The sequence below is a fragment of the Guyanagaster necrorhizus genome (assembly GCF_019112545.1).
Source record: "Guyanagaster necrorhizus MCA 3950 unplaced genomic scaffold BT62scaffold_8, whole genome shotgun sequence".
NCBI lineage: Eukaryota > Fungi > Basidiomycota > Agaricomycetes > Agaricales > Physalacriaceae > Guyanagaster > Guyanagaster necrorhizus.
The window spans coordinates 1,332,770-1,356,759 of record NW_025064887.1 but is presented as its reverse complement, the minus strand read 5'-3'; the positions used below and the strand labels follow the sequence as shown (position 1 = coordinate 1,356,759).

The window sequence follows — 23,990 nt, the reverse complement described above, 5'->3', positions numbered from 1 at the left end:
GCTACCGAGAGATCAAGATAAGGGCAAGAGACTGTTGACCTTTTGTTGTACTTGCAGCACTATTTATTTATTTAAATCGTAGACGAGCAGGAAGAAGTTGTGTCTGACATGCACGGTATGCCTCCCACTGAAAAGAAAAATCATGAGTGAGATCCAGTTTTCAACAGTCTGCTGGTGGCAGTCTAGCCTATCCGATCAGACGACTGAAATTTCTTCTAGTGTTTTCTAGCCTCTCTTCGCCATCCCTGAGAAAGTTTTCGCTAAATAGGGATGCTTAGCTAAGCGACACGCTACCGATTTGGAGTCAGCATGAATGTGTTCCTGTCAACACCTTTTGCTCTCTCCAGCAATGGACACATTCGATAATTTCCAGTACGACTCTGCTTCCTCCTATGGAGGCATGGGCGTAGTAGATGACACTTCCTCTGTATACACCGCCAATACTCAAGATAACTCATCCTCAGTCGACCTTTCGAGCCTCTCAATTTCCGAGCTCAATGACCCAGCGTCTGGCAATGAGGATGCTCATCACTCCAGTACTCCTCGCACGGCGCTCGACGAGGATTTTGATGCTGTTCTAGACGATCTCAAGGACGGCAGCGCCGTTGATCTGCCTCCTCATGCATGCAGGTTCGTTCGCCATTTGTTCTCTTCCGATATTCTATCAGTTCAGAATTGGATTGCTAGTTACTGCGGAATTCACTCACCAGCATCTGTCGTCAAGTGTATCATTTGCTCGAAATGGTTCTGCAACTCTCGAGGAAATACGTCGGCATCACATATCGTTAACCACCTTGTGCGTGCTAAACACAAAGAAGTCATCTTGCACACAGAGAGCCCCCTTGGAGAGACAACTCCTGAATGCTACAATTGTGGCAGCAAGAACGTCTTCATGTTAGGCTTCATTCCAGCGAAAAGTGATACTGTCGTCGTCCTTCTTTGCCGGTGAGTTGCCTTGCATATCCTAATACGTCCGGCTTACAACGATTCATCAGTCAGCCATGTGCTGCTATCTCTAAAGATATACAGTGGAACGCCTCCCTTTGGGCGCCGCTCATTGACGACCGCTCCTTCCTCTCATGGCTCGTAAAGCCCCCAACCGAGACAGAGCAGCTCCGCTCTCGCCAGATATCATTCCAACAAATTAACCGGCTTGAAGATTTGTGGCGTGAGGATGCCAACGCTACACTCGAAGATCTAGAGAAACCCGGCGTGGACGATGAACCGCAACCAATCATGGTGCGCTATGAAGACGCGTACCAATATCAGAATATATTCGGGCCTTTGGTCAAGATTGAAGCCGACTATGATAAACGGCTCAAGGAAAGTCAGACACAGACCGATATTCTCGTTCGCTGGGATTTGGGGCTGAATCAGAAGAGAGTGGCGTGGTTCGGCCTTCCAAAACTGGAGAGTGGCGAAGTGCGGTTGGCGGTCGGCGATGAGCTGAGACTGCGATATATGGGGGAACTGCACAAGTCCTGGGAGGGCGTCGGACACGTCCTCAAGATCCCAAACAGTAAGTACCAAACTCTCTCCGACTTTATGAGCGGGTTTATAACTTGTTGTTAGATGTTTCCGATGAGATCGGCCTGGAGTTGCGAAGAACCGAAGGAGTTCCTTCCGAGTGTACTCACAACTTTGCTGCAGACTTTGTCTGGAAGTCTACCAGCTTTGATAGGATGCAATTGGCCATGAAGACGTTCGCCGTTGATGAGAAGAGCGTTAGCGGGTACATTGTAAGGCCATTCCTCTCTCTACTCATCTACTCCGCTAATCCTGATTCCAGTACCACAAACTTCTTGGTCACGAGCTCGAACCCCAGTCTCTTCGAACCCAAATGCCCAAGCGCTTTTCTGCTCCCGGCCTTCCCGAGCTTAACCACTCCCAAATGTACGCTGTGAAGAGCGTCCTGCAGAAGCCCATCAGCTTGATTCAAGGACCTCCTGGAACTGGCAAAACCGTGACTTCAGCATCAATTGTGTACCACCTCGCAAAAATGAACCCAGGACAGGTTCTCGTTTGCGCACCCTCGAATGTTGCCGTGGATCAACTTACCGAGAAGATCAACATCACAGGTCTTAAGGTGGTCCGTCTGACTGCCAAATCGCGGGAGGCTCTGGATTCGAGCGTCGCATACTTGACTCTTCATCAGCAAGTAGCGAACAGTACCACCCACGTAGAGCTGCAGAAGCTCATAATGCTGAAAAACGAACAAGGGGAACTGAGTAGCAATGATGAGAGGAAGTATAAGACGCTTATCAGGCAGTGCGAGAAGGAGATTCTCAGTGCTGCAGATGTTATCTGCTGTACTTGCGTTGGAGCGGGCGATCCGAGGCTGAGCAAACTCAAGTTTAGAACCGTTTTGATTGATGAAGCGACGCAGGCCGCAGAACCAGGTCAGCATCTTTCGTTAGTTTATGATGTCCGATTCTGACTCTGGTACTCTAGAGTGTATGATTCCGCTTGTTTTGGGATGTAAGCAGGTTGTTTTGGTTGGTGATCATCAGGTTTGTGCCTTTTGGTTTGTGTCTATACGTCTCTAAAACTCCATTTATGTAGCAACTTGGCCCGGTCATTATGAACAAGAAAGCCGCTCGCGCAGGGCTGACACAGTCCTTGTTTGAACGGCTAGTCGTCTTGGGAAACAGACCGATTCGTCTCCAGGTTCAGTACCGGATGCATCCATGCCTCTCCGAGTTCCCATCCAACATGTTCTATGAAGGGACACTTCAGAATGGTGTCACAGCCCCGGAGCGTTTGAGGAAGAATGTTGACTTTCCTTGGCCGGTTCCAGATACTCCCATGTTCTTCTACCAGAATCTAGGACAGGAAGAAATATCCAGCAGTGGCACGTCGTTCTTGAACAGGTTTGCATCCTGCTCTTTTCCATATCGTAATCTGACTAATCTCTTGATAGAACTGAAGCTTCCAATGTCGAGAAAATTGTTACTAAATTCTTCAAATCGGGCGTCGTCCCGGGACAGATTGGCGTCGTCACTCCTTACGAAGGCCAACGATCGTACATTGTGACCTACATGCAGTTCAATGGATCTTTGAAGAAGGACCTGTATAAGGAAATCGAAGTTGCTAGCGTCGATGCTTTCCAAGGACGAGAGAAGGACTATATCATTCTCAGTTGCGTTCGCAGCAACGAACACCAAGGCATTGGTTTCCTGAACGATCCCAGACGTCTGAACGTTGCGCTGACTCGAGCCAAGTACGGGGTAGTAATCCTAGGCAATCCTAAGGTTCTAAGCAAGGTCAGCTCACAAAGGTAGTCGATTGTTGTACAAGTTATCTCATTTGTGTTTTGTCCTTACAGCATCCTCTTTGGCATTACCTCTTGACGCACTACAAGGAAAAGAACTGTCTCGTCGAGGGTCCGCTCAACAACTTGCAGGCCAGCATGATTCAGTTCAGTAAACCGCGCCGCACTCTTCTCAAGTCTATGGACCAATTCCGTCGTCATGAGACTAATGCTCGGGATTATATGAGCGGTGCACCCAATATAGGATTGATGTCCGATGGTATGTTGTGTTGTGGAGTTGTAGCTTATTAGGCTAACATTTTCATTATAGGAAAACGCTCCGGCACGCCCAGCCGCTTTGACGCCAGCTTCTACCGGACTCACGACGCATTGGGCTACATCCCCTCCGACGTCCAGTCCCTCCGCTCCCAGGCGACGTATTCGTCCGGTATGCCTATGTTCTCTGCTCCGGGTGGACCCTTCGGTCAGGGCATCCCCCGCGGGGCTGGCAAGCGCAGTACATACGAAAGCTACGCGTCCTCGATCATCTCGCAAGACGCAGCCCCGGACGGTGGAAACGGCAGTAACGTCAACCTGGCCTTCTCCCAAAGCGACCGTCTCCGGCGGCGATCGTCGTTTGGTTCTGCCTCTGTAGCGGGCGCCAGTGATCTTGGCAGCTTGTCGCAGTATGATTACAAGAGCCAGGATGATATGGCTGATATGGACGATATGAAATCTCAGTATGCTGGAACGCAGTCTGGTGTGACCGTCTTTTGATTGCTCCCCCTCGCTTGCGATGGGAGACGAGCCTCGAACCAGGAGAACGCATATCGCTGTACTTCTTGGGGAGAGGGGCGTCTCGATACACAGACGAGCATGCCTCTACCTCCCTCCCTGTCGGCGGTTATCTGCATATAACAGCGGTTAGCTTGGAGGAGATAATCTTGTTCCGTATATCCCCCCCACCCACCCCTGTGTTCGACCAAGGGAGGGGGGGGAATCCTCGATCGTGTGGACAACGCGATGTGAAGGGCTTCTCATCATTGGTTTCCTCGACCACGATACGCACATGTACTCAACTCTAGCTTGTAGATCAGGAATTATGCATATGTCGACGTTTGGCTGACTCGTGACTGCGACTGAGCATTACATAAATCTATCGGCGTGATAGTGAAGAGACTTTGTTTGAGCCATCAAGGTAAATTTACAAAATCCTCCACTTGCTACAGTACTAATCTTTTAGGACGTTCGTCGGTGCAGGTCGGAAAAATCACACGATAGCCAATAGGTGTTTTTTTTTGCTCCTACGGGCAAGGTACTGGTTGGCCAGCTGTGCTAATATGATTATGATAAACATTGGTATTAACGCGAAGCTTTTGGGTTCGCACCATTTTGTTCTCAATACCGGCCATTTGCGGACTTGACTCGTTGCTCAGCTTTTTATCCCCAGGTACAGTGGTGTGGAAATTTCAGGGGATGGGCAATGTATTGATAGGTATACCGATACATGCACTGGTCCAATCTCTCAGTTGTTTAAATAAGATGGGTTCGATCCCTACCCAGGTTGGCCGTTGTGCTTGAATTCCTTTCGGCCTATGGTCTTTGACCTATGCTCCTCAATAAGATACATATTTTGACATCCTGAAACCAAGTATTCCCATTTCTTTTCTTGGAACAGCAGTGTCGAAGGACTAAAGAAGCAGCCGCGCGAGAATTATCCCACTATATTATAAGTTCATGAAGATGATACATATTCACGTGAGATCCATGAAGATTCCTCGATCCGGGGTGATGTTGATAGTTCGTAAATACCGTGCATTGTACGCAGGTTTGGTATCTTGGTATCTGAGTAGCAGAACGTCCATGGTCAATAGCCTATCGACGCCTGATGAAGTGCATGCCGTCCGGCAGACATTTGAGTACGAACATGGTATTATTCGGTCGCGTACAGAGGCTTTGACGATATTTGGATCCATTGAAAACTTGAAGTTGCGTTTGAAGAAATTGTACATTTAACTCACATGGGATTCGGGTATTACCAAAGTGGCTAGCCTTCCGCGGGAAAACAGTTGCTCTAAATATCAGTGGTATTGCGGTACAGCTATATTATACAGAAACGAGAAGCTGTTCATGGATTAGTAAAGGAGTGTCTCGTTGGTGACTGCCGACGAACCTGAGACAAGCTTGTATTTATTTCGGAAACACGATATCAAATGGATCTCCAATTTCTGCCAATGAAAACACCATTGCCGGTGAGTGAACGTCAAGGTAACATTAGAAAGATGACATACCCTTTCGCAGCATTTCTACGGTCTGGACATCAGTCATGTCCTCCTTCTTTGACGATTCTTTGGTATCCCACGCTGCCGAGCCCCCAACCATCAATCTCTGAGTGCCTTCACGTCTCCTGGATTTTGTGTCACGGCTGGATCCACCACCAAACGTACTACTACCCGGAAGGCGGCGCTTTGAAGAACTGGGGCTCAGCGTTGAGGTCACCATGTTGAGGATATGAGATGTGGTACTAGGTTGAGCATCAGAGCTGACATTGACCTCTTCTGGAGGAGGAGAAACGGTGGAGGGCGTCGACGACGTCGGCGAGCCTTGTTCTGGCGGTGAGTTCATCGTAGTAAAAAGGCAATACAATGCCACTTTGCCAAATATGGACATCTCTCTTGTTTCACATCCATCGATCTCCTCCTCCTCCTCGTTGTTGTACGAGGGCGTTCTTTACGCCGTTTCACTGGCTAGCCCTCACTCATGCAGACTTTGTAAACTCATCAGCTCCGTTCTAATATCTTACACTACACGACGAGAAGGACAATGATAATGGTGACTTCCAGAAGGTAAGCATTATCCTTAGCGATACTGCTGCCTTCAAGCTTTATGATAGCTGATAGTGCGATAAGGATGTATGCTTGTGGGTGGCTCTAAGATGTATCGGTTGTTGGTTGGTCGATGAGCGGGATCGTCCGGTATCGATGATAGCAATGACATTCGGTCGACTGAAGCGCCGTCAAGCCTCGGATGTTAATGAAACTACGGTCCCTGGTATGCCTTTTGATTTTTACCCTGAGATTGTCGCTGATGAGAGGCTCGTAGTGGTGACCTAGAAGACACCGCGATGACCTTGCGGCACGGACCGTCTGTCGCTTGGATATTCTAGGAGAGAATCCCCCTGTGGAGCCCAGATATTTGTCTCGTTGGCGCCTTTGAAGAACAGGCCGCCAATCACTTTGCGTTGTCCAATAATCCTCGTATTGGCTTGCCAGATCATACGCCGATTCTGGGCATTCCAAGACACAGAAGGGAGCCTCTGCATCTCGAGGAGCTGCGTGTCGGATCTTACACGTTGTGTAGCCACCATCGCAGCACTACGCCAGACCGTAAGGTCATCCTGTATACCCTCGGTCACGTCAGGGTGCTCCTGCATAGCGTAGAACGACCCGTTAAGCCGTATGTGTTGCGGATCATCAGGCCAGACGATTTCATTATCCCACGTCGAGGCGGAATATCCCCGCTTTCCAAGGAACTGTGTATCCGGCCCTATGCGCTGTTCTATGGCCATCCTACCATCCACAGGGTCACTCCGTCTGTTCCAAATCCCAGGATGCTGCACCGGCGCATCGAACATATGCTCATCAGGACCTATGTGCTGTCCGATCAGTACCGTGTTGTGTCCGACGATAGGGTCCTTCTGTACATCCCATGGCGCGGCAGGATGATGCACTTCTGCCGCTTTCAGGACAATTCTTGGGCTATACACCATGCCGATGAAGATGCCCAAAATGTCGGTGAGTGACGGCGGCTCAATAGTTCCTTGTCTACCATAGCTTCTTCTTGCTCTCAGAGGAATGCCCGGAGGTGAGTTGATCTTGAGCTTGTCGAGGATGTCGCTGACAACCGTTCGTGTGTAGATGTTTGCACTAGGGAAGGGACAGGCTGCTGCAAACCGACACAAGTCTTCAATGGACTCTTTCCAGTCGTTCGGCGATACATCAAGCCTGTAATCAAGACCATGCAAAGCATGGCGGTCTACTTTTTCTACTGTACGACTGTCAATGTCCATGGCTAAAGCCCTGAAAGAAGCGTGAGCCTCATGCATCATAGAATATATGCTTAATGCTTACCAGGGCCTCGTCGAATAGATGTCTTGACAATACTTGAAGCCCAGGAAACACCCGACAAGGAATACTCGGGCGAGAATGGTAGGTGCATTCTGTAGATAGCCCTTCTCCTCATGGATGTAGCAAGTTCCAAATAGTCTCTTGATATATACCAGGCCATGGAATACTGTGATGTAATCCAACGTCAGTGTCTCCATGACCTCTTGGATGACAATAACGGTCTCGCTAAATGTTAACCAAGCTTTCCAGAACCTATCATTTACTGTGAGTTCATGCTGCCTATACTAAGTGGTCATGATGCTCACCTCGCCGAATCAGTCGTCACTTCTGTTCTGGATTCATTTGTGACTGTTGCATGTAACCACACTGCGAGAAATGTGGCAAAGGCTTTGAGCTCTCCACCGTTTTTGTCTTTGGTAGAAGACAAAAACAGCGAAGAGGTCATTGCCTCTTCTGCATTCATCGAGGACTGGTTAAAGGATGACTCCGGTAGGTCAATGGTTGGACTGTCCATCCACTGAGGACTCAGGAAAGTAGCCAATGGTCGAAGCAAGGCCTCTAACCTCTCCGGCCCTTGCTGGGAAATCATATCTCTAGCTAGCGCAGCCTGGTCGATGTTCCCAGCCCTTTTCATCACTTCTTCCCAAGGTAGGTCTGGCTGCATGCGACGAATGTCATCGAACGACGGTGGCGGGGGGAGTTCACCTTGAGGGGCTTCAGCAGCGTAACCTATCGGGTCTATCGCGCGCGCACGTCTCCTTGCTTCGGCGACCGGTAGATCGTTTTCCATGCGCATGACATCGGCGTATTTTGGAAGTGGGGGGAAGATGACAGAGTCAGATGAGGGTAAGGAACGGGAGGATGGCTTGGGGGCAGGGACGGTGATGAGTGACTGCCTTTGGACAGTGACTGTTGCAACGTCGTTGAACGTTGGTACCGGGAGCATTGATGGGTCCGGCGCCAGGAGCCAACTAGGCTTGTTGTACAGTGGCGCTGGGATGCGCCGCAATGGGCGGTGGGACACCATCGCCGCAATGGGATGGAGTATGATAGCAGTAGGATATGAGCAAGGTAGATGTCTGTGAAGTTACTGGGTCTTGTTTATTTGGGTGGCGATGATCAGCGGGGTTCAAAAGGCTGCGACTGTAGGTTCAATGAATTAATTGTGCATTCCGTTGATGTTGGACGACTTGGATACTGTTGTTCACGCCGTTGTTCTTGAGAGAAACGAATTTTAACACTGACGTGCGATAAACAACATGAGGCTAAGTCGCTGCGAAAGAACAAAGGAATGATTCCGTAAATGGAAGCATCCGCGGGATAGCGCCGTTGCTGTGCAGATGTATAGGAAGGGTTCTCGAATCTAACTGACTTCGCTGCATTTCCTCGATCGCAGGTCATATTATGTGTGACGTCAAACGGGGCCTAACATATTGCAAGATAACTGCGTCAATATCAATCGTGGCTGCTTTAATCAATCTCAGACCACTGGTCGTAGGGACAACTCCCCAGTTCAACTTCTTTCTGAAGGAAGAGTGATCTCTCATTGTTGAAACCTGCGAGAGAATTCGAGCACTCCGGCATTCCGGCATTCCGAGGAAAGAATCTGAGACAGGAATTAGGTAGAAATTACTAAAATAGGTGTAGTCTAGTATAAATATGAGAAGGACAAGCAAGCGACTATGATCGTGCAGTAAATTGGGACACCGGACGAGGCTTGCGGCAAAGAACTTTAGAGACATGGTCATTGAGCGCGAGACCATAGAGGGTCCGGCTGGCGCAATAAACACAGGTATTCCCTGCATAAAATATGGGCAGTATTATTAATGCATAGTCGTCCGGAATGGCGGTCGTATTATCACCGTGCAGGTGTAAGAGCACTTGGGGCCAAAATAAATGAGGAAAAACCCCTTCGATGACTATTTTAACATGCCTCATTCTCCGGCATGTACTATAGCCAGACGGGACCTGGCGCGCAAGCAGGTGTGAAAGCGTGCGAATACCGATTCACCCAGAATTCTCCGACGCACACGCCCGCTGAAGGAGGTAGATCTTGTCCTTCCTTAATCCTTCCAACTGATACTAAGACCCTTTCCAGTTCCTCATAGGGAAAAAATAGACATTATCTACGGACTACTGGATTCCTCCGACGAGCCTGCTTCATCCATGTTGTTGGGTGAGATAATAGTCAACTATTGGGTTTCATTTGCTACGACCTTGGATCCCAACGATGGCTAAGGAACGTCTCCTAAGTGATTCTCATGTTGTTGATCGAATGCTTGCTAATCATTATCAATTAGCAGTTTGTGTCCATGTTCGACGCTGAGCATCAAAGATCATGCCCCCAGCTGAGACTGATGATTGAGCAAATATGTTGGAAATAGGAAATAAGGCTCACTCATGGATGCCACTTTCTTACAGCCTGGAGAGTACCCAAAAGTTTCGTTTCAGTTACCATACGGTGAGCCCAAGGATGGATCGGCAGGGTACATTTCAGAAGTTGGTCCAGGATAGCATCGGAGATGTAAGGTGGGAAAGCCGAAGCAGCCAAGAGAGCGTAGTACAGAACGGATACCGCAATGAGCATGGTTAACAGAATAAGAAATAAGGAGAATACGATCTCCTTATCTAGTGTTTTGGGTACGGGAAAGGACGGCCATTAGGAAAGACCAAGAGGTATTACAGTTAGAAAAAGCAAAACATGGGGATCACGCGGGCTGCGAGCCAAATTGAAGGAGGCATCGTTCGCTTGCCGTCAACGAAGTAATTCGACGCGCCAGGAGGCGGTGACCTACCGAAGTATAAGCGGCTTCGAGCTCTTGACATCACTAAACTGTACGGGATTTCGGCACATTGCTCACAGAAACTGCACCCTTAAGATCCTTACATGTCATCGTTTGCCAGTGTATCAAAAAACAGGGTCAAACACTTCGGGATGATAACGAAAAGAGACGCGTTTTGTTTGGTCAACTTTGTCTACTGACTTGGACGCGTCTCCTCCGCGGCCGACAGTGGTGAGCCTTTATGTTGGAAATCCTCGGTGATGCGCAGGGTAGACTCCAGGCTGGTAAGGCCAGAAGGTATAAACTCCTTATTCTGCAGCTCCTACAGAGCTCGTATTTATACTCTCCAGGCTTGTATCTAGAATTTACTACAACTTTCTCTTTCTCTCGGGCTTACTCATCAACTCTCGGCATGATGCCGGATTGCCCTTTCTAGAACTTTCCAGCAAAATCCCAACACTCCCCTTCAATACGGCATCCTGCCGCAATATATCCTAAAATGTCCCAATACTCCAAGTCTCCCCTTGAAACTTGAAATAGTCCGAAAATTCCCAATTATATCCCAAGACTTGTGACCATTCCCTATCCTCACCCATGCTGCAGGAGCCCCAAATGCTACTTACAGCCAGCTGATCCCAATATCAAGCTAGCCGGACCCAGTCTAAACCACAGCAGAAACACATTCCTACCAAGGGGCTTAAGGGAATTCACAAAGATATAACCAATTTTCCACCAAAGTTGCCTCAAAAGGCATATTCCATTTCTTCATCGTCGCTCTGCACAATGTTTGCAGTGTCGGCACTGTCATTCCATTTTGTGCGACAATCACGACTAATATGGCCAGTCTTGCCACATGCGTAGCATCTGATGTTCTGCTTCGGACCGCTTGATCCCCTTGATCGTGCGATCAGAGCCGTTGTACCGGGTGCGCCGCCCCTCCTTCCTTCTTCGTCAATCAGAGCATTTGTCACGCTACTCATAGTAGGTAATGAATGAGGGCGAATTAAGAAGTCGAGATACCGTAATCAGAGTCTAATCGTGCCGGGGCCCATAACCTGTTGGAAATCCTCGGTGATGCGCAGGGTAGACTCCAGGCTGGTAAGGCCAGAAGGTATAAACTCCTTATTCTGCAGCTCCTACAGAGCTCGTATTTATACTCTCCAGGCTTGTATCTAGAATTTACTACAACTTTCTCTTTCTCTCGGGCTTACTCATCAACTCTCGGCATGATGCCGGATTGCCCTTTCTAGAACTTTCCAGCAAAATCCCAACACTTTACGCTCATGAATACGGTTCCGCTGCGCGATATCCATGGCCAGAGAAGATCGGGAGAGAAATTTCACCCCCAAGCCTTTGCTCAGAGCTCTGTTTACTAAAGGAACTCTAACGGACTCCTGCTGTGGTCGTTATTATAAAGACAAATTATTCTCGATGACATACATCTATCGAAAACTCAATATCATAACCACCGACCCAGGATCTTCGGGAGAACTACAACTTCGCCTGCTCATCCTCATTTCCGTCTCTCAGAGATCGCGCCTACATTCCTTCAATGTTCAGCTGTAACTATACGGAGGAGCTTCAAGACTTTATATTCCATGCGACCACGAAGTTCCAGGACAACTTCACGTTCTCCGCCGTGTCAAGGCTGGTTTGATACATACAGTCAGTGCAGGGACCTTGCAGAATTCGACTCTGTGATCTCATAACGCGGGCGTAAAGGAATCAAATCACCATCCCATCTACCACATCAGACGCCCGGGCTTTGTTGACTCGCTTATCCTCGTTCCCCGCCTCACATTTCTCTCGATCTGTCGAATCGATCACTGCGTCCTCTGTTTCACAACCAATGCAAAATGCAAAATGGCAACTCCGTATCGACATATTTTGTTTCTGTGGAAGCTCATGCCGCGTCCTTGCTATGAGATGTCCGATGCACCCCCGCTAATTCCCTCAAGATCTTCTATCTACACCCCAAAGTTTTGAGCATCTCCCCATCCGGCGCGTTGAAATTGTCTAACCGACGAGAAGATTTCTTAGAAGTTCTATCCTAGATATATCGCGGTGAGTTCGATGTTCAGCCAAAGGAGACTGAGAAATGGCTTTAGTCAACCACGGCCATCCTGGTCTTTTATGCCTACCCATTGTGTCCGACTTGGCGTGCTTTCCCCCAGCCAATGACATATACACTTTCATTTTGCAGTGTTTGCAGACAGGGACCAAGCCGCCTTTAGGATCTGATTCGAACGCAAATGAGGAATCACTGCCGCGAAAGAATGCCATGGCAGTGATGCGTACGAAGCGTGGGCGACCAGAAATGTTATCCATGCCAGGCGGAGGAGAACCACCACGACAACTGCAGTCACATACCCTAGTCAGCGGTAATTCATTCTGGATCCACCGTTGCTTTCGACTCGAATTACAATGATCTGTAGTAAATCCAATGGTTACTGGTAAGCCCTTCTGCTATTTATCGGGTACGAACGACGTGACCAGTGCTTAGGTGAATTATTTTGGCTGGAGATAATAGGATTTCGCCGAGGCGGACTGAATTTGACACTGTGAACTCGGAAGTAAGTATTGTGTGTCTCATTATGAGTGTCTTTACTCAGGAAATCGCGCTGTATTCGTCTACCTAAGCATTTACAAGCACTCGTACTACGTTCCTTTCGATCCCCAGAATCAAATTCCCCCATTCTATATCAATATCTGGTGTTTAAGACCGCTCTGACGTCCGTGCTCCTTGGCTTTGCCGGCAAGATACTCGTTGCTTCTGAGAAAACGAATACTAAGACTGATTTGCGATAAGTAACATGACGCCGAGTCCGGCGAGGCGCCACGAAGGAATGATTCTGGAAAGGAAAGAAGGTGCAGGATAGCGCCTTCGTTGTGCGGACACTCGGCAAAAGGTAACTAAGGCTTCGATACGAGCACATTCTATCGGGAAGGGACTTAAAAACCTACGACGTCACTGGTATGATATGTCGTCTTACAGCCTTGTACTTATTATGCTCATTATTTCTTGCACGTCAAGTAGATGAGGACCGTACATTACATGATAACGATAAACTGATTGTCTACGGCTCCTCTTCTAGCCGTATCTTGCGAGCTGGCCTAGAACGAGAGGTCGAAAGATATTTGAGGGAATCCAAGACAGCAGCCTGATGCTTTTTTGTCACCTCCTTGGAAACCCGCCTCTCACTTCGCAACTCCACAGGTGACTGCATCAGTGCTTGTTCCTTCCTATCCAACTCTGGCGGATCAGCACACATATAATCATCGCTTCCCGGCCAATGGAAGTTGGTGAGCGTCTTGTACGCAGAATCCGTGGTGACTGAGGCTTGAATCCTCACGCCCTTGATACCAGCTGGGTTTCTGCCCACGGTCCGAGGAGGAGTATCGACGATGACGCTTCCAGGGATGATACGCATGGGGGCGGTCGATAAATCGATTTCGTGGCGTCTCATAGGGTTAACCCGGTTGACGTCGTAGAGAACTTGCTTCCCAGCAGGTAATCCCTCCAGCTTGGCCTTGAGCCCACCGAAGCTGGTCATGAAACCGGGCTTGATTTGACTCCTGATAGCACCGATATGAGCAGCTTGACCGGCTGAGCCAGTGTTTGCTTGCAGTATGATACCAGGCTGCAGGTCAGACATGAGATGAGAGTGGAGCTTGGTGGGATGGGAATAGAGTAAGCCGCCAACAGGATGTGGCTGAGGCTCGATTTCCCGAGCGTCACGATCTGTGAACTTGTCGTGGGTGATTGCTTCGATGAACTTCCGGTGCAAATTGGGCTGGTACTTGGGGGTTACCGGAGGAAGTGGTACGGTAGCGACATTCACGTTGTTGAGCAGGGGCGTTTCGCCCTTTTGCGCGAGTTCGTACAGAGTTTTTTTTTTGAGACGTTTATCGGCCTTCTTGGCTTTCCTGACGAACTCGACAAAAGCGGGACGCAAGCCGCGCAGCGTTTTGAGATACCGTTCGAATTCCTTTGAAGTCATGGCCATGAAATTTGGACTGAGATTCGACAGATTTTCTGGGTTCGCGTTTGCTCCGTATGCGCCAGGCCCTTTCCGCCCTAGACCAGGCAGATTCTCGTCGAATGGCGTCTTGGAGAAATCCAGCGCCTTCTCCGCCTTTTCCTTCTGTGTCCACCCCTCTGTAGCATCCGGGCGCTCCTCCATTGTCCCAAACTCGGAATCCACCATCCATTCTTTCAGCGTTTTCGAGCCCTGATTCTGGGACCACGACGATGAAGGAGCCATCTTGGGCAGGGTATCCATCTCTTCGAAGCGGCGAATGAACCGCACTTGCGATTCTCCACGAGTCCATTCTGTGAACTGCTGCCGCGCCTCATAAGGTGCCGCTAACGTGATATAGGCATTTCTGCGTCGGACGGGAATGGGACGCTTGAGACCCCAATCGCCACGGTTAGCGTGGGGAGCCGGCGACAAGTAAGTCTGTCGTATTGACGGGTCGAAAGATGCGAACTGCGAGCGACGAAGAAGTTGTGAGAATGGTGATGCAGGCGGGTGCACGGACATGCCCGCCTTCTGGTCGTTAGTAAACCGATATATCGAGAATGTCGCATCCAAATTTGGTCGGAGTTTAAAAGTTTCCCTATATAGACCGATCGTCCCATTTTTTTTGTCTTTTACAAAAACCCACGACGGCATAATTACCATCTGTCTACTGCCTCTGCAGGTATTCATCATCAGGTGGATGGTCCAGACAAGCGTCGAAGAGGATACCGGACTCTCAAAAACAATCTTTGCTGACGTTCCTCCCATTGGTTGAGGGGCAAGGACGCAGGATCACCTGGAGCAGTTCTACATATCATATGTCGTTACCCATCATGTACTGTGAGTCCTTTGCTTGAATCTATTCCCTTTACATGGTCGATGAAGATAATCCTGGTAAAAGAACGCGCCCCGCTCAGCATTGAGTCCTATATCGTCAGGGTATCTTTGTCCCTCATTGAGGTGGCTAGATGGCAGGGCGCGAATGGGGAATTAAAGGCGAGGCTGAGACCTTTATCCTTCTTTTACTATTCTTTTGTTCCTTGACGTCGTCCTCACCCACTCTTCGCCAGGTTTCAAACCTAATGTCATTTTACTTACCATGTACTCCACCGTGGCCGAAAAAATACAGTTTTTGTACATTCTATATATTGCTTGTTTTACTAAGAATAGGCCACACTACCGCTTCAGGTAGAGCTTCATGGATAAAGCATCCTCACCATCGCCATCTGAACAACATTACAGTTAGTGACCGGTAGTACGAGTACGTGCAAAGACAGCGCACAATATTTCTTTTCTATGTCCGCCACTGAGAATCCTAATGTGTCTTTATACAGTCCAATAGCGGCCTTGTTGGATTTCCGAACATGTAATGAGACGTATGATGCATTGTACACAGTCAACATTGCTTCCTCTGCATACTAGTGTGAAAAACCGCATCCAGTTGAAAGCTGACTGAACTCACGCGATAACATCATCAGCCGTCGCGCTAACCCTAGTCGCCTATACGACCGTAGCACTGATATCGAATTGACGTGCCCATGCACCTCGGCTGAGTTCGCATCCGTGGTCTCGTCGTCACTTGAAGGGACACCTCAGCAGCAGCTCGCAGGCACGAACAGTGACCGAACTCACATTTTCGCCAGTACATATCCGACAATCTTTCCCTCTCCATTCTCCGCGACGAATGATATCTGTGGCCACGTCAAGAGATGATACATCCCTAAGCAACGATCATATGAGCTGCATGTCCCGTGTGGGGAAACTAAGTGCGAACAGAATTTCATAACGTAGTTTTCCGGGAGGTTGATGAGGTTGGCTGCTTGCATGCCGCTGAGGTCATCAATCTAGTACAGTCGGTACTGGCGCAGGTGATGTGTGAAGAAGAACTCACCTAGTAGACGGAGGGAATATCGGGATCTTGTGCACTATATGTCCATGGAGAGTATACACGCACCCTTGCTAGACGGATGTTCATCGGACAAGTCTGGTCTGGAATCGTCAACTGGAAAAGCCTGGCACTTGACTGACACGGACGGTACGAGGTGGATGACAAAGTGACCCCTTGATTCTCGCAGAGACTGCTCGAAACCCGATTTGCCAAAATAGGACATCACCTCCTCCATGCTAACTCCCCGAGCCGAGTTTGGGTTGAGTTGACTCTTATGTCATGTTCTGGTATTGCTCGAGCTTGGGCCAGGCAAGGACTTCTGGAAGGACCTGGGTGCAATCATAAAGTGATGGAAGGTAGCGCGAGATAATAATAAGGTAAGCGAACGTACGATAATACACAGTTAGTTAAAATAAGTCATAAATGCAGTCAAACACCAAAAAAAAACAATGCAAGGTACTAAAAAGCAATCCCGAATGCGTCGGTATTGTTTTTAACTCTCAACTCTCAGAGTAAGCAGGCGGAGGAAGCTCCCCGTGACCATGATGCAAAGCGGCCGAGGCTTCCGCTTCTTGTCGCGCCCGCGCCCCATCCAGACGCACCATATCAGCCTTCCCACCTGTCGCTGCCGTTGCCGAACTCCTGCGTCTTCCCTTCGTGACTCCTCCTCCAGAACCACTCGCATCACCCCCTTCAATCACCCCCTCACTCGAATTAATATCTGCCGCCTGGCTGCTCATCACGGATGCCCTCTGTCCAGCCGGAGCGTTATCTTGATTGACGATACGCAAGCGACGCTCAGCCTGAGCCCGACTGAAGTATCCCGAATCCGACGATGTGGGACGTGAGGAAGAGGCCGCACCAGCAATGTTGTCAGGACCAACCGAAGGCGTCCGGGAAGGCTCTCCGCTCTGAGACGACATGCGTCGCTGCTGCCCCACCGGCGCCGCCGCGCCCATGGGAAGCACGCTTAACGGTGAAATGGCTTGCAACCCCTGTTGGTCGTACCCATGGTCAGTGTACGTCGGCATCATCGGCTGTCCAGCCATTGAAGGTGATTGTGGTGGTGAAACACCATTGAGGGACGGATATGTGTTTCCACCGACGGTCCCATACTCGTACGGTTTGGGCTCCACGTCCAAATCCCGTCCGAGGGAAAATCCTTCGTTGCCTCCCGTACCAGTGTTGGCAGGCATCTGATCGTCAAGATCATCGAAGATGTCGTCCCATCTCTTACGACGTTTTCTGTGCACAGCTCATCAGATGCTGTGTGTTTCAGTATAAGAAATACTTACAGAACACACCAGATGAGAAGAGCTAGTAAGGCGAGGCCACAGACGCCACCCACCACTCCCCCGACTATAGCGCCAACATTACTGGAACTACTGGAAGCGGCTGTAGATGTAGCGATGGCCCCGCCTGCGGAAGTTATTGTGGTAGCGGCTAGTGTAGAGGTGAGTGTTACTACTGAAACCGTGATTTCGCCACCAGCTAAAGTTACAGATGTTGAGGAGGTAATGACAGTCGAAGGTGTCGAGACGGTAACAAAAGTAGAGGTCGATGTTGAAGATGATGTTGTGGTCGTGGTCGTGGTCGTGGGAGATGTTGTTGACGTCGTGCTTGTTGTACTGGTTGTAGTTGGTGTGGTGGTCGTATCAGTTCCAGTCGTAGTAGTATCGAGGGGCGAGCAAACAGTCCCGTATAATGTAGTGTATACTGTAGAAACGGCGGATTCTGATGTTACTGGGACTGAAGTAAAGATGGTGGTAGTTCCATCTAGGTACTATCTTAGCGCCATTTTAATAAGATCAAGAGGAACTTGAAACTCACATAGCGTCGTCTCTCTTACTACAGAAGTAGTCGAGGACAAACACAGAGTAGAATTGGACTCGGCGCAAACTGTCGTCACAGCAGTGCTTGTAAGAGTTGGGATGGAGGAAACGACTGATCCAACAGATGTCGAGACGACTTGGGTAGAGATAACACTACTCTGGGTACCAGTGGGGGTTTGACTGCATGTCGACATGATAGTGGCAAAAAAAAAGTCGCGTACTCAGTGAAGGAAAGACTGAAAGAGGGAAATAGGAGCTTAAGGAAAGACAACAAAGGCAGCGAGGCCGCAATGGTCTACTTTCAGTAAAAGTTGAGACATTAAATAAAAATGTTAGAGATGGTTTATGTAAGTTCCGCGAGGCACCTTCGGTGATAATTGACCGTGACAAGAGCATCATATGCATCTAAATTTGACAAAGATCGACATTCCGTTTCTCGTCCTAAAAATTGAAAAGCCCAACACAGGAAACAATAATATCAGAGAGTATTTTATGTTAAGGACTAAATAATATGGGTTTTATACCAAGCATATCGTCTCGGGACGTCGTATCTCGCTCTCCTTAGTCCTTCTCTTCCCGCCTTCTTCCGTGATTCACCGACGCGCGAGTACCTATTTAGGATTTCAGGAGTCGCGCAACGTCAGACACGTTGTCGGTTACGTAAACGCGGGGAATATATTGCGTCAATCACTTTCTGCGGTTCCATCCCCTTTCTTGAAAAAACGACTGTGGTTCATTTGACCGTCCACGAATCTTTCTGGGTCGATTGAAAGAATGCCGATCATGTGCCGAGAAAGGGGCCGAAAGTGCTCTTGCTTTCTTTATTCCACTGGGATTTGGGAACCTCAGAAAAACTCAGTACTCATGAATCATAGCCAGAATTACGCTGTCAAATCCAACTTTGTAGTGTATCTATACCCACTTGCGGTTTACATGTGAGCTTCAAAGCTTCAAGTTCAGGTCTATTTGGCGGAAACCTCCAAGGGAAATAGGACGGCACTGCCACTGATCCCGTCATTACAGCTACTCTCTGTCTATTGTCGAACACATACTATCACGTCCATGCTGATGGTATATTCATGAGCACCTCCCGTGCAGAATCCCAGCAGCCTCAGTTCAATCGCAGAAGGTCGAATACCGCCCAATCTCTCCTCAGGCCTGTGCCTCCACCAGTCCCATGCCCGCCTTTGGAAATCGGGGACACCGTTGTGCTCAATTCATGGGTGCACGATCCAAAGGATAACCAGAATGTCACATTTAATCATGCACGTTGGCCAGGCATAACGGAGGGCGAGATGATTAGCGTAACTGCTAATGGCATGAACGAGTCCTTTTTCTTCATCGTACCGAAGGATGATGGGTCAAATAAGCCTCAGCTGCAGGTGCGCGTGATTCTCGTAGATTCTGTATCGTCTCTTGATGGCTTGATAGATTTCTGTACCTAAACCGCTTGCAGAATCCTTCGGCGTGAGGAACAATGGCGAGGTCACTTTGATAAAGGTATGTCATGCCGGAACTGTTGGCTATTCGTGGATAAATGTTTCTAGGTTGATAGGGAGCTGCACTGTGCCGACTACGTAGAATTCATATTTCAGGATCAATATATGGGACGAAATGAAATGTGGCGCCTTGGCGAGCATCTCGCTGGGCAGTGTGTTTACACGGATCAGGAAGTCAATTTCATAGGGAGTGGTGTCGCCAAGATACAATGTATTTTCGTTGACGGTAAAAAAGTCAGTCTTCAGCCCGCTGACGATTAATTCATCTGACGATGTATTCCAGGTATCTGCCGCTTGCATGACATCTCGGACTAAGGCGATATATCGCTCTTTATCAGCCAAAGTGACCATCTTTATCCAAGTCTGCCGAGAACTCTGGGAGTTTGCCGGAGATGGCGAACGTTATAATGAGAAAATCGTTCACTCATTTCTTCCTTCGCTTTTCGCTAAATGGAAAGAAGCCGGCACAAACCATACCGTCACTATCGCCCTCATATCTCGCGTCTATTATGATGAGTCCGAGATTGACTATGCAGCAGGCCCATTGCGACGAGATGACCGTGGCCAGTGGTATAAAGACTTTTATAAGGTCATAACGGACCTTGAAGTGATATACGAGTGGAAGCCAACGCTTGTCAGTCTCAAGAATTCATTCTGGGATTTTCAACGCGACATCCTGCTCACCCACCATTACCACCGGGCACATCTGGAGGGCAGCTCCGGGTCATCAGAGCAAGTCCGCCTAGTCGGTCGTCTTTCTTACGCCCATGATGGTCCGATCCTCGAGGCGTTGAACCTCGGGCTAAATCCGGCGGAAACCCATTATATTGATCGTTCTCTGCTTCTCACCGGGGCTGCCACCATGCTTATTACCCCAGGAACAGGCTATTTTCGTGTTTCCAAGCACCTGCTTAGACTTACCACTACTCGGATGCTTGATCAAGGATTTGGTCTAGATTTGATTTGTCTCGAGAAACCGCCCCTTCATTCGAGTCCTATCTTTAGTTTTCAAGGCGTGCAGCCCGACTCCAAAGTCGCTGTCCCTGGGTCTCGTGAAATGGACCCTCTCTGGGGTGGGGACGACGATTCTTCGCATGACGCGAGGACGAAAGCCACGTTTTGGTGGGAGCCTTTTTGGATCTCAGTATCCTTTTGGGATAAGCAAATGGTGCGAAACTCACGGCAGTGTAACGTTCGTTGCTAATCTATGTCGGCTAGGACCTTCCCTTCCGCCAAGACAGGTGAGAGAATAATGAAAGTGTTCGAGTTTTCTCTGAGCAAGTTGCAGATTTATTGCCCAGGCCAAAATGCATGAAATACAGATGCTGGGACTTTTGGAACACGATGTGCTTTCCAGCATTGAGGTGCCGTATCTAACTGACGACCCTGAGCCCACTCCCCATGAAGGTGCCGTCAGTAGCGGCATCCCCCTCACACTTCAAGCAGCACACCGATTTGACAACGATGTATTTACACTTCGCGGCAAATCGCAACAGGCACCGGCAGCCAATCGTAATTCTGCTACATCATCTGCAAGCCCACCCTCCACATCTCGTATGACGGCTGAAAAGCGCCCTTCTCACCGTAACTCATTGGTTGCCCCTAAAATCCCACCCATCGAAGAAAGTCCAAAAATCTGCATTGCTGAACTACCGCCGGAAGACACTCCGGATCTATCCTCGTCCGCTTTGTTTGCAAAAACCCGAACTTCATCTCCATCTCAGTCGTCGATCCGTTCACTACGTTCCAATTTATCTACCTACTCTTCAAAGAGGAGCACAAAGAAGGAGAGCCCGTCGCGTGAATCAATTTCATCGAAATTCGCACCTTCGTGGTTGTTCAAGCCATTCAGAAGCGGCCCTGTTGAGCCTCAGACAACTACTGTGTCAGCATCAGCGATTTCAACGCCACATACAGATACCACATCATCGCCACCCACCCTTTCCTCTTCCGTCTCCACATCATCAAGTCTGGTGGACCATGGACCCCATGTGCCTCAACCAATGGCAATTAAAGGCAGAGGGATACTTCGTCCGAGTTTAAACCGTATGTTTGAAAACGATACTCTTTCCACCCCACGACCATCGGGACGACCTACAGGTAGCTCTCCTAAAAATGATCTTCCCTCCATTCTAAAACGTCGCGGAACGACCAGCTCTATCACCGCCTCATGGACCTCTTCATCCCCTAGCTCGCGGGCCAATCCATCCAACCCCCAAACCATTGTCTCTTATGTCCAATCATCCCTCGCCGCTCGATGGCAGCACACGTTCCCTCAACCTTCCTATAAGCACGAGATCAAATGGAAGGCTATTGTCACACCTGGATGTTTACCTCTTTCGGTGGAGTACTTCCCCACAACGGCTGAGCTCGAGAACGCGTACGATGTCTTTTCATATGACTTTGTTGTGGACCCCGGTGAAATGCGCTCGTGTCTTGTAAAGCCTCCTATGGTGAAGGGAAACGCAGAAGATCAACGTCGTGCTTGGGCGCTTGTAGTTATGCGAGGCATGGCTGCCGTCCGACTGGCACAAGGGTTTCAGTTTGTGTTACAGAGAAAACAGAAGAGTCAGGACGTCAACGGAATGGAGGAGGAGGAGGAGGAGAAGTCTACATTTCGACGCCATCAGTCTTTTGTAGGTCTCACAGATGACGACATTCCCAAGCCTTGGGGTGCGGCTGAAGTTCTAAAGTCCACGGCCAATCCGGTCTACCTCAGTATGAGCAACGAGATTCATCGAATCTCGTACACCGGAGAGGCTATTCAAGTGAGACGTTACGTTCGAAGAATGCCCTCTAGTCAACCTTTCCACTATGAATGTTTGATATGGCCCAAGCTCGGTGTTGGTTATACACAACAATCGACGACCTTTACCTCCCATGGCCTGGAGAATTACGGCTGGAATCGGTCAGTACTCTTATTATTTGATATCTTTCTTGCCCACACTCAGCTCTTATGGTATAGATTGGACATGCTTGTCGCAGGGTACGAACACCAGTTCAACGAATCCCTTCGTTATTGGAGAACACGGTTTGTAGTGATACCCACCGTAAAGCTACCCACTGTTTCCGTTGGTCCCGCGGGCGAAACATTGAACGAAGAAGAGATACGTATTTTGGGCATTGAAAAGCTGGCCGAGCATTTCACCAAGGTGCGCTGGCAGCCACCTGATGAAAAGCAGGCGCCTCCTCCAGTTCGATTCCTGCCAACGACACACTCACCAGCGGCTTCCGTCCTCGACAACGCGCTGATGGACCAGTTGGATCAAATCCATGCTGCTGGTCCTCTTCGCAAGAAGATGAAAAGCGAGCGGGAGATTGGTGATATGTCTCTTGCATCGATTGCCAAGGCCATGCGAGAAGAAGACGGTGTTCCCATCAAGCATAATCAATGGCATCGCTCCCGCTATCCGGACTCTTTCACAGGCTTCGATTTCGTCTCCTGGCTCTGTCGTGAATTCCGGGATGTCTCGTCTCGGTCTCAAGGGACAGAATGGGGAATAAGGCTCCAAGAACAAGGGTTGTTCGAGCATGTCCGAGGGCATCACAACTTTTTAGATGGGTCAGTCCGAACTCTTATTTACAATTATCTGCTGGTTGACCATCCGTTAGGCATTACTTCTACCGTCTGATAGGTGAATACGCTATACCCTCCACCCCGCGCTCGTGGTTTGGTCCTCGATTGGAAGCAACCAACTTGCGTGCCGGTATCTACCCTTCTAGTGTGGCCAGACCGAAGCATGTCCGTCAAGCCAAGAAAAGGTTAATTCTCAGTCAAAGTATGGTCATTGATATCGACACCACCAAGGTGAGGAGTGTTCCCACTCACTCTGACATTGACTGACATTGTGAACGCAGCGGAGCGACCAAGCAGAGACTGTCGTTCTCCACCATGATATCATCCACAACCCGGCCACGGTGTTCCATTTCGAACTTCAGTGGATTGGCACGACAGGCAGATACATCGAAGACCAACTCCGACAGTGGAACAAGACCATCGAGCGATACGGACTGAAACTTGTAGAGGCGTACGTTACTCAGATAAGCGACATTCGAGATCGAAATGCGTTCCAGTCATGTTTTCCATTACGACTAGCCCTGCCACCACCTATAGTGCCCGATCTTCAGAGTCGCGTGCCGGAGGGCACTCAGACCGCACATTACTTCGAGTATGCCCTTTTACGGAACTTTGGATTCATCTTGGACGTCGAAGCTTCGGATCTCTACCCAGAGCAAGTTGACGTGGTGTACTCGTACCGGAGGTCACCATACAAGTACTCACAGTTCGTGCACCGCTCTGGCGTCGCGTTTATTCAAGTGGTGGGTGGTTCGCAGGGATTCCTGTTCTTGACGAATAGGCTGATGGGTCCCGGACGGATGGGCACGACGATGAGAGGCAAGGAAATGCGTCCAGCTGCGGCAGCGGATGATATCAGAGTTAAACTGCATAACTTTTGCTCGGATAAGGAGGCTCTGGACAAGTTCTACGATACGGAAATTGCTTTACTCAGACGAGGACCTGATGATCCCCCGGACCCTCCTCCATTGAGTATCTAGGTTTTTTTTTTTCAATGCGACCCGTGGATTAG

General features: G+C 49.1%; 10 protein-coding genes across 10 annotated transcripts; 3 read left to right on the top strand and 7 right to left on the bottom strand.

Moving 5' to 3' along the window:
* Positions 1-331: 331 nt before the first annotated feature.
* Positions 332-3,071, top strand: BT62DRAFT_765347 (P-loop containing nucleoside triphosphate hydrolase protein). The gene is made up of 8 exons (XM_043182202.1): positions 332-630; positions 711-945; positions 996-1,519; positions 1,573-1,739; positions 1,790-2,399; positions 2,452-2,514; positions 2,563-2,870; positions 2,921-3,071. Exons 1-7 carry the CDS (start codon positions 621-623, stop codon positions 2,625-2,627), a joined length of 1,674 nt encoding a protein of 557 aa, XP_043041821.1. The 5' UTR covers positions 332-620; the 3' UTR covers positions 2,628-2,870; positions 2,921-3,071.
* Positions 3,072-5,008: 1,937 nt separating this feature from the next.
* BT62DRAFT_1074800 (uncharacterized protein) lies at positions 5,009-5,875 on the bottom strand (the record flags this gene model as incomplete). Its single annotated transcript, XM_043179054.1, has 3 exons — positions 5,009-5,374; positions 5,424-5,478; positions 5,542-5,875. 2 exons carry the CDS (start codon positions 5,873-5,875, stop codon positions 5,441-5,443), a joined length of 372 nt encoding a protein of 123 aa, XP_043041820.1. The 3' UTR covers positions 5,009-5,374; positions 5,424-5,440.
* An 89-nt stretch (positions 5,876-5,964) lies between these two features.
* BT62DRAFT_930409 (uncharacterized protein) lies at positions 5,965-7,560 on the bottom strand. Its single transcript, XM_043185921.1, has 5 exons — positions 7,399-7,560; positions 7,168-7,340; positions 6,353-7,114; positions 6,160-6,301; positions 5,965-6,096 (listed from the first exon to the last, which is right to left on the bottom strand). Exons 2-3 carry the CDS (start codon positions 7,277-7,279, stop codon positions 6,360-6,362), a joined length of 867 nt encoding a protein of 288 aa, XP_043041819.1. The 5' UTR covers positions 7,280-7,340; positions 7,399-7,560; the 3' UTR covers positions 5,965-6,096; positions 6,160-6,301; positions 6,353-6,359.
* A 52-nt stretch (positions 7,561-7,612) lies between these two features.
* BT62DRAFT_930406 (uncharacterized protein) lies at positions 7,613-8,564 on the bottom strand. Its single transcript, XM_043185920.1, has 2 exons — positions 7,696-8,564; positions 7,613-7,641 (listed from the first exon to the last, which is right to left on the bottom strand). Exons 1-2 carry the CDS (start codon positions 8,402-8,404, stop codon positions 7,637-7,639), a joined length of 714 nt encoding a protein of 237 aa, XP_043041818.1. The 5' UTR covers positions 8,405-8,564; the 3' UTR covers positions 7,613-7,636.
* A 759-nt stretch (positions 8,565-9,323) lies between these two features.
* Positions 9,324-9,615, top strand: BT62DRAFT_1004109 (uncharacterized protein; the record flags this gene model as incomplete). The annotated part of the gene is made up of 2 exons (XM_043177004.1): positions 9,324-9,423; positions 9,476-9,615. 2 exons carry the CDS (start codon positions 9,324-9,326, stop codon positions 9,613-9,615), a joined length of 240 nt encoding a protein of 79 aa, XP_043041817.1.
* Positions 9,616-10,645: 1,030 nt separating this feature from the next.
* Positions 10,646-11,244, bottom strand: BT62DRAFT_930403 (uncharacterized protein). The gene has a single exon (XM_043185919.1). It carries the CDS (start codon positions 11,138-11,140, stop codon positions 10,904-10,906), a length of 237 nt encoding a protein of 78 aa, XP_043041816.1. The 5' UTR covers positions 11,141-11,244; the 3' UTR covers positions 10,646-10,903.
* A 1,835-nt stretch (positions 11,245-13,079) lies between these two features.
* BT62DRAFT_930401 (uncharacterized protein) lies at positions 13,080-14,717 on the bottom strand. Its single transcript, XM_043185918.1, has one exon. The coding sequence runs from the start codon at positions 14,702-14,704 to the stop codon at positions 13,238-13,240; it is 1,467 nt and encodes a 488-aa protein (XP_043041815.1). The 5' UTR covers positions 14,705-14,717; the 3' UTR covers positions 13,080-13,237.
* A 527-nt stretch (positions 14,718-15,244) lies between these two features.
* Positions 15,245-16,157, bottom strand: BT62DRAFT_947351 (acyl-CoA N-acyltransferase; the record flags this gene model as incomplete). The annotated part of the gene is made up of 6 exons (XM_043188022.1): positions 15,245-15,408; positions 15,465-15,593; positions 15,645-15,760; positions 15,815-15,902; positions 15,957-16,026; positions 16,137-16,157. The coding sequence occupies 6 exons, from the start codon at positions 16,155-16,157 to the stop codon at positions 15,359-15,361; spliced, it is 474 nt and encodes a 157-aa protein (XP_043041814.1). The 3' UTR covers positions 15,245-15,358.
* Positions 16,158-16,418: 261 nt separating this feature from the next.
* Positions 16,419-18,187, bottom strand: BT62DRAFT_1074795 (uncharacterized protein). The gene is made up of 3 exons (XM_043179053.1): positions 17,901-18,187; positions 17,366-17,846; positions 16,419-17,315 (listed from the first exon to the last, which is right to left on the bottom strand). The coding sequence occupies exons 1-3, from the start codon at positions 18,094-18,096 to the stop codon at positions 16,571-16,573; spliced, it is 1,422 nt and encodes a 473-aa protein (XP_043041813.1). The 5' UTR covers positions 18,097-18,187; the 3' UTR covers positions 16,419-16,570.
* Positions 18,188-18,981: 794 nt separating this feature from the next.
* On the top strand, positions 18,982-23,958 carry BT62DRAFT_1059883 (uncharacterized protein; the record flags this gene model as incomplete). The annotated part of the gene is made up of 9 exons (XM_043178600.1): positions 18,982-19,284; positions 19,334-19,402; positions 19,450-19,635; positions 19,685-20,569; positions 20,620-20,642; positions 20,690-22,309; positions 22,367-22,963; positions 23,014-23,209; positions 23,260-23,958. 9 exons carry the CDS (start codon positions 18,982-18,984, stop codon positions 23,956-23,958), a joined length of 4,578 nt encoding a protein of 1,525 aa, XP_043041812.1.
* Positions 23,959-23,990: the final 32 nt, after the last annotated feature.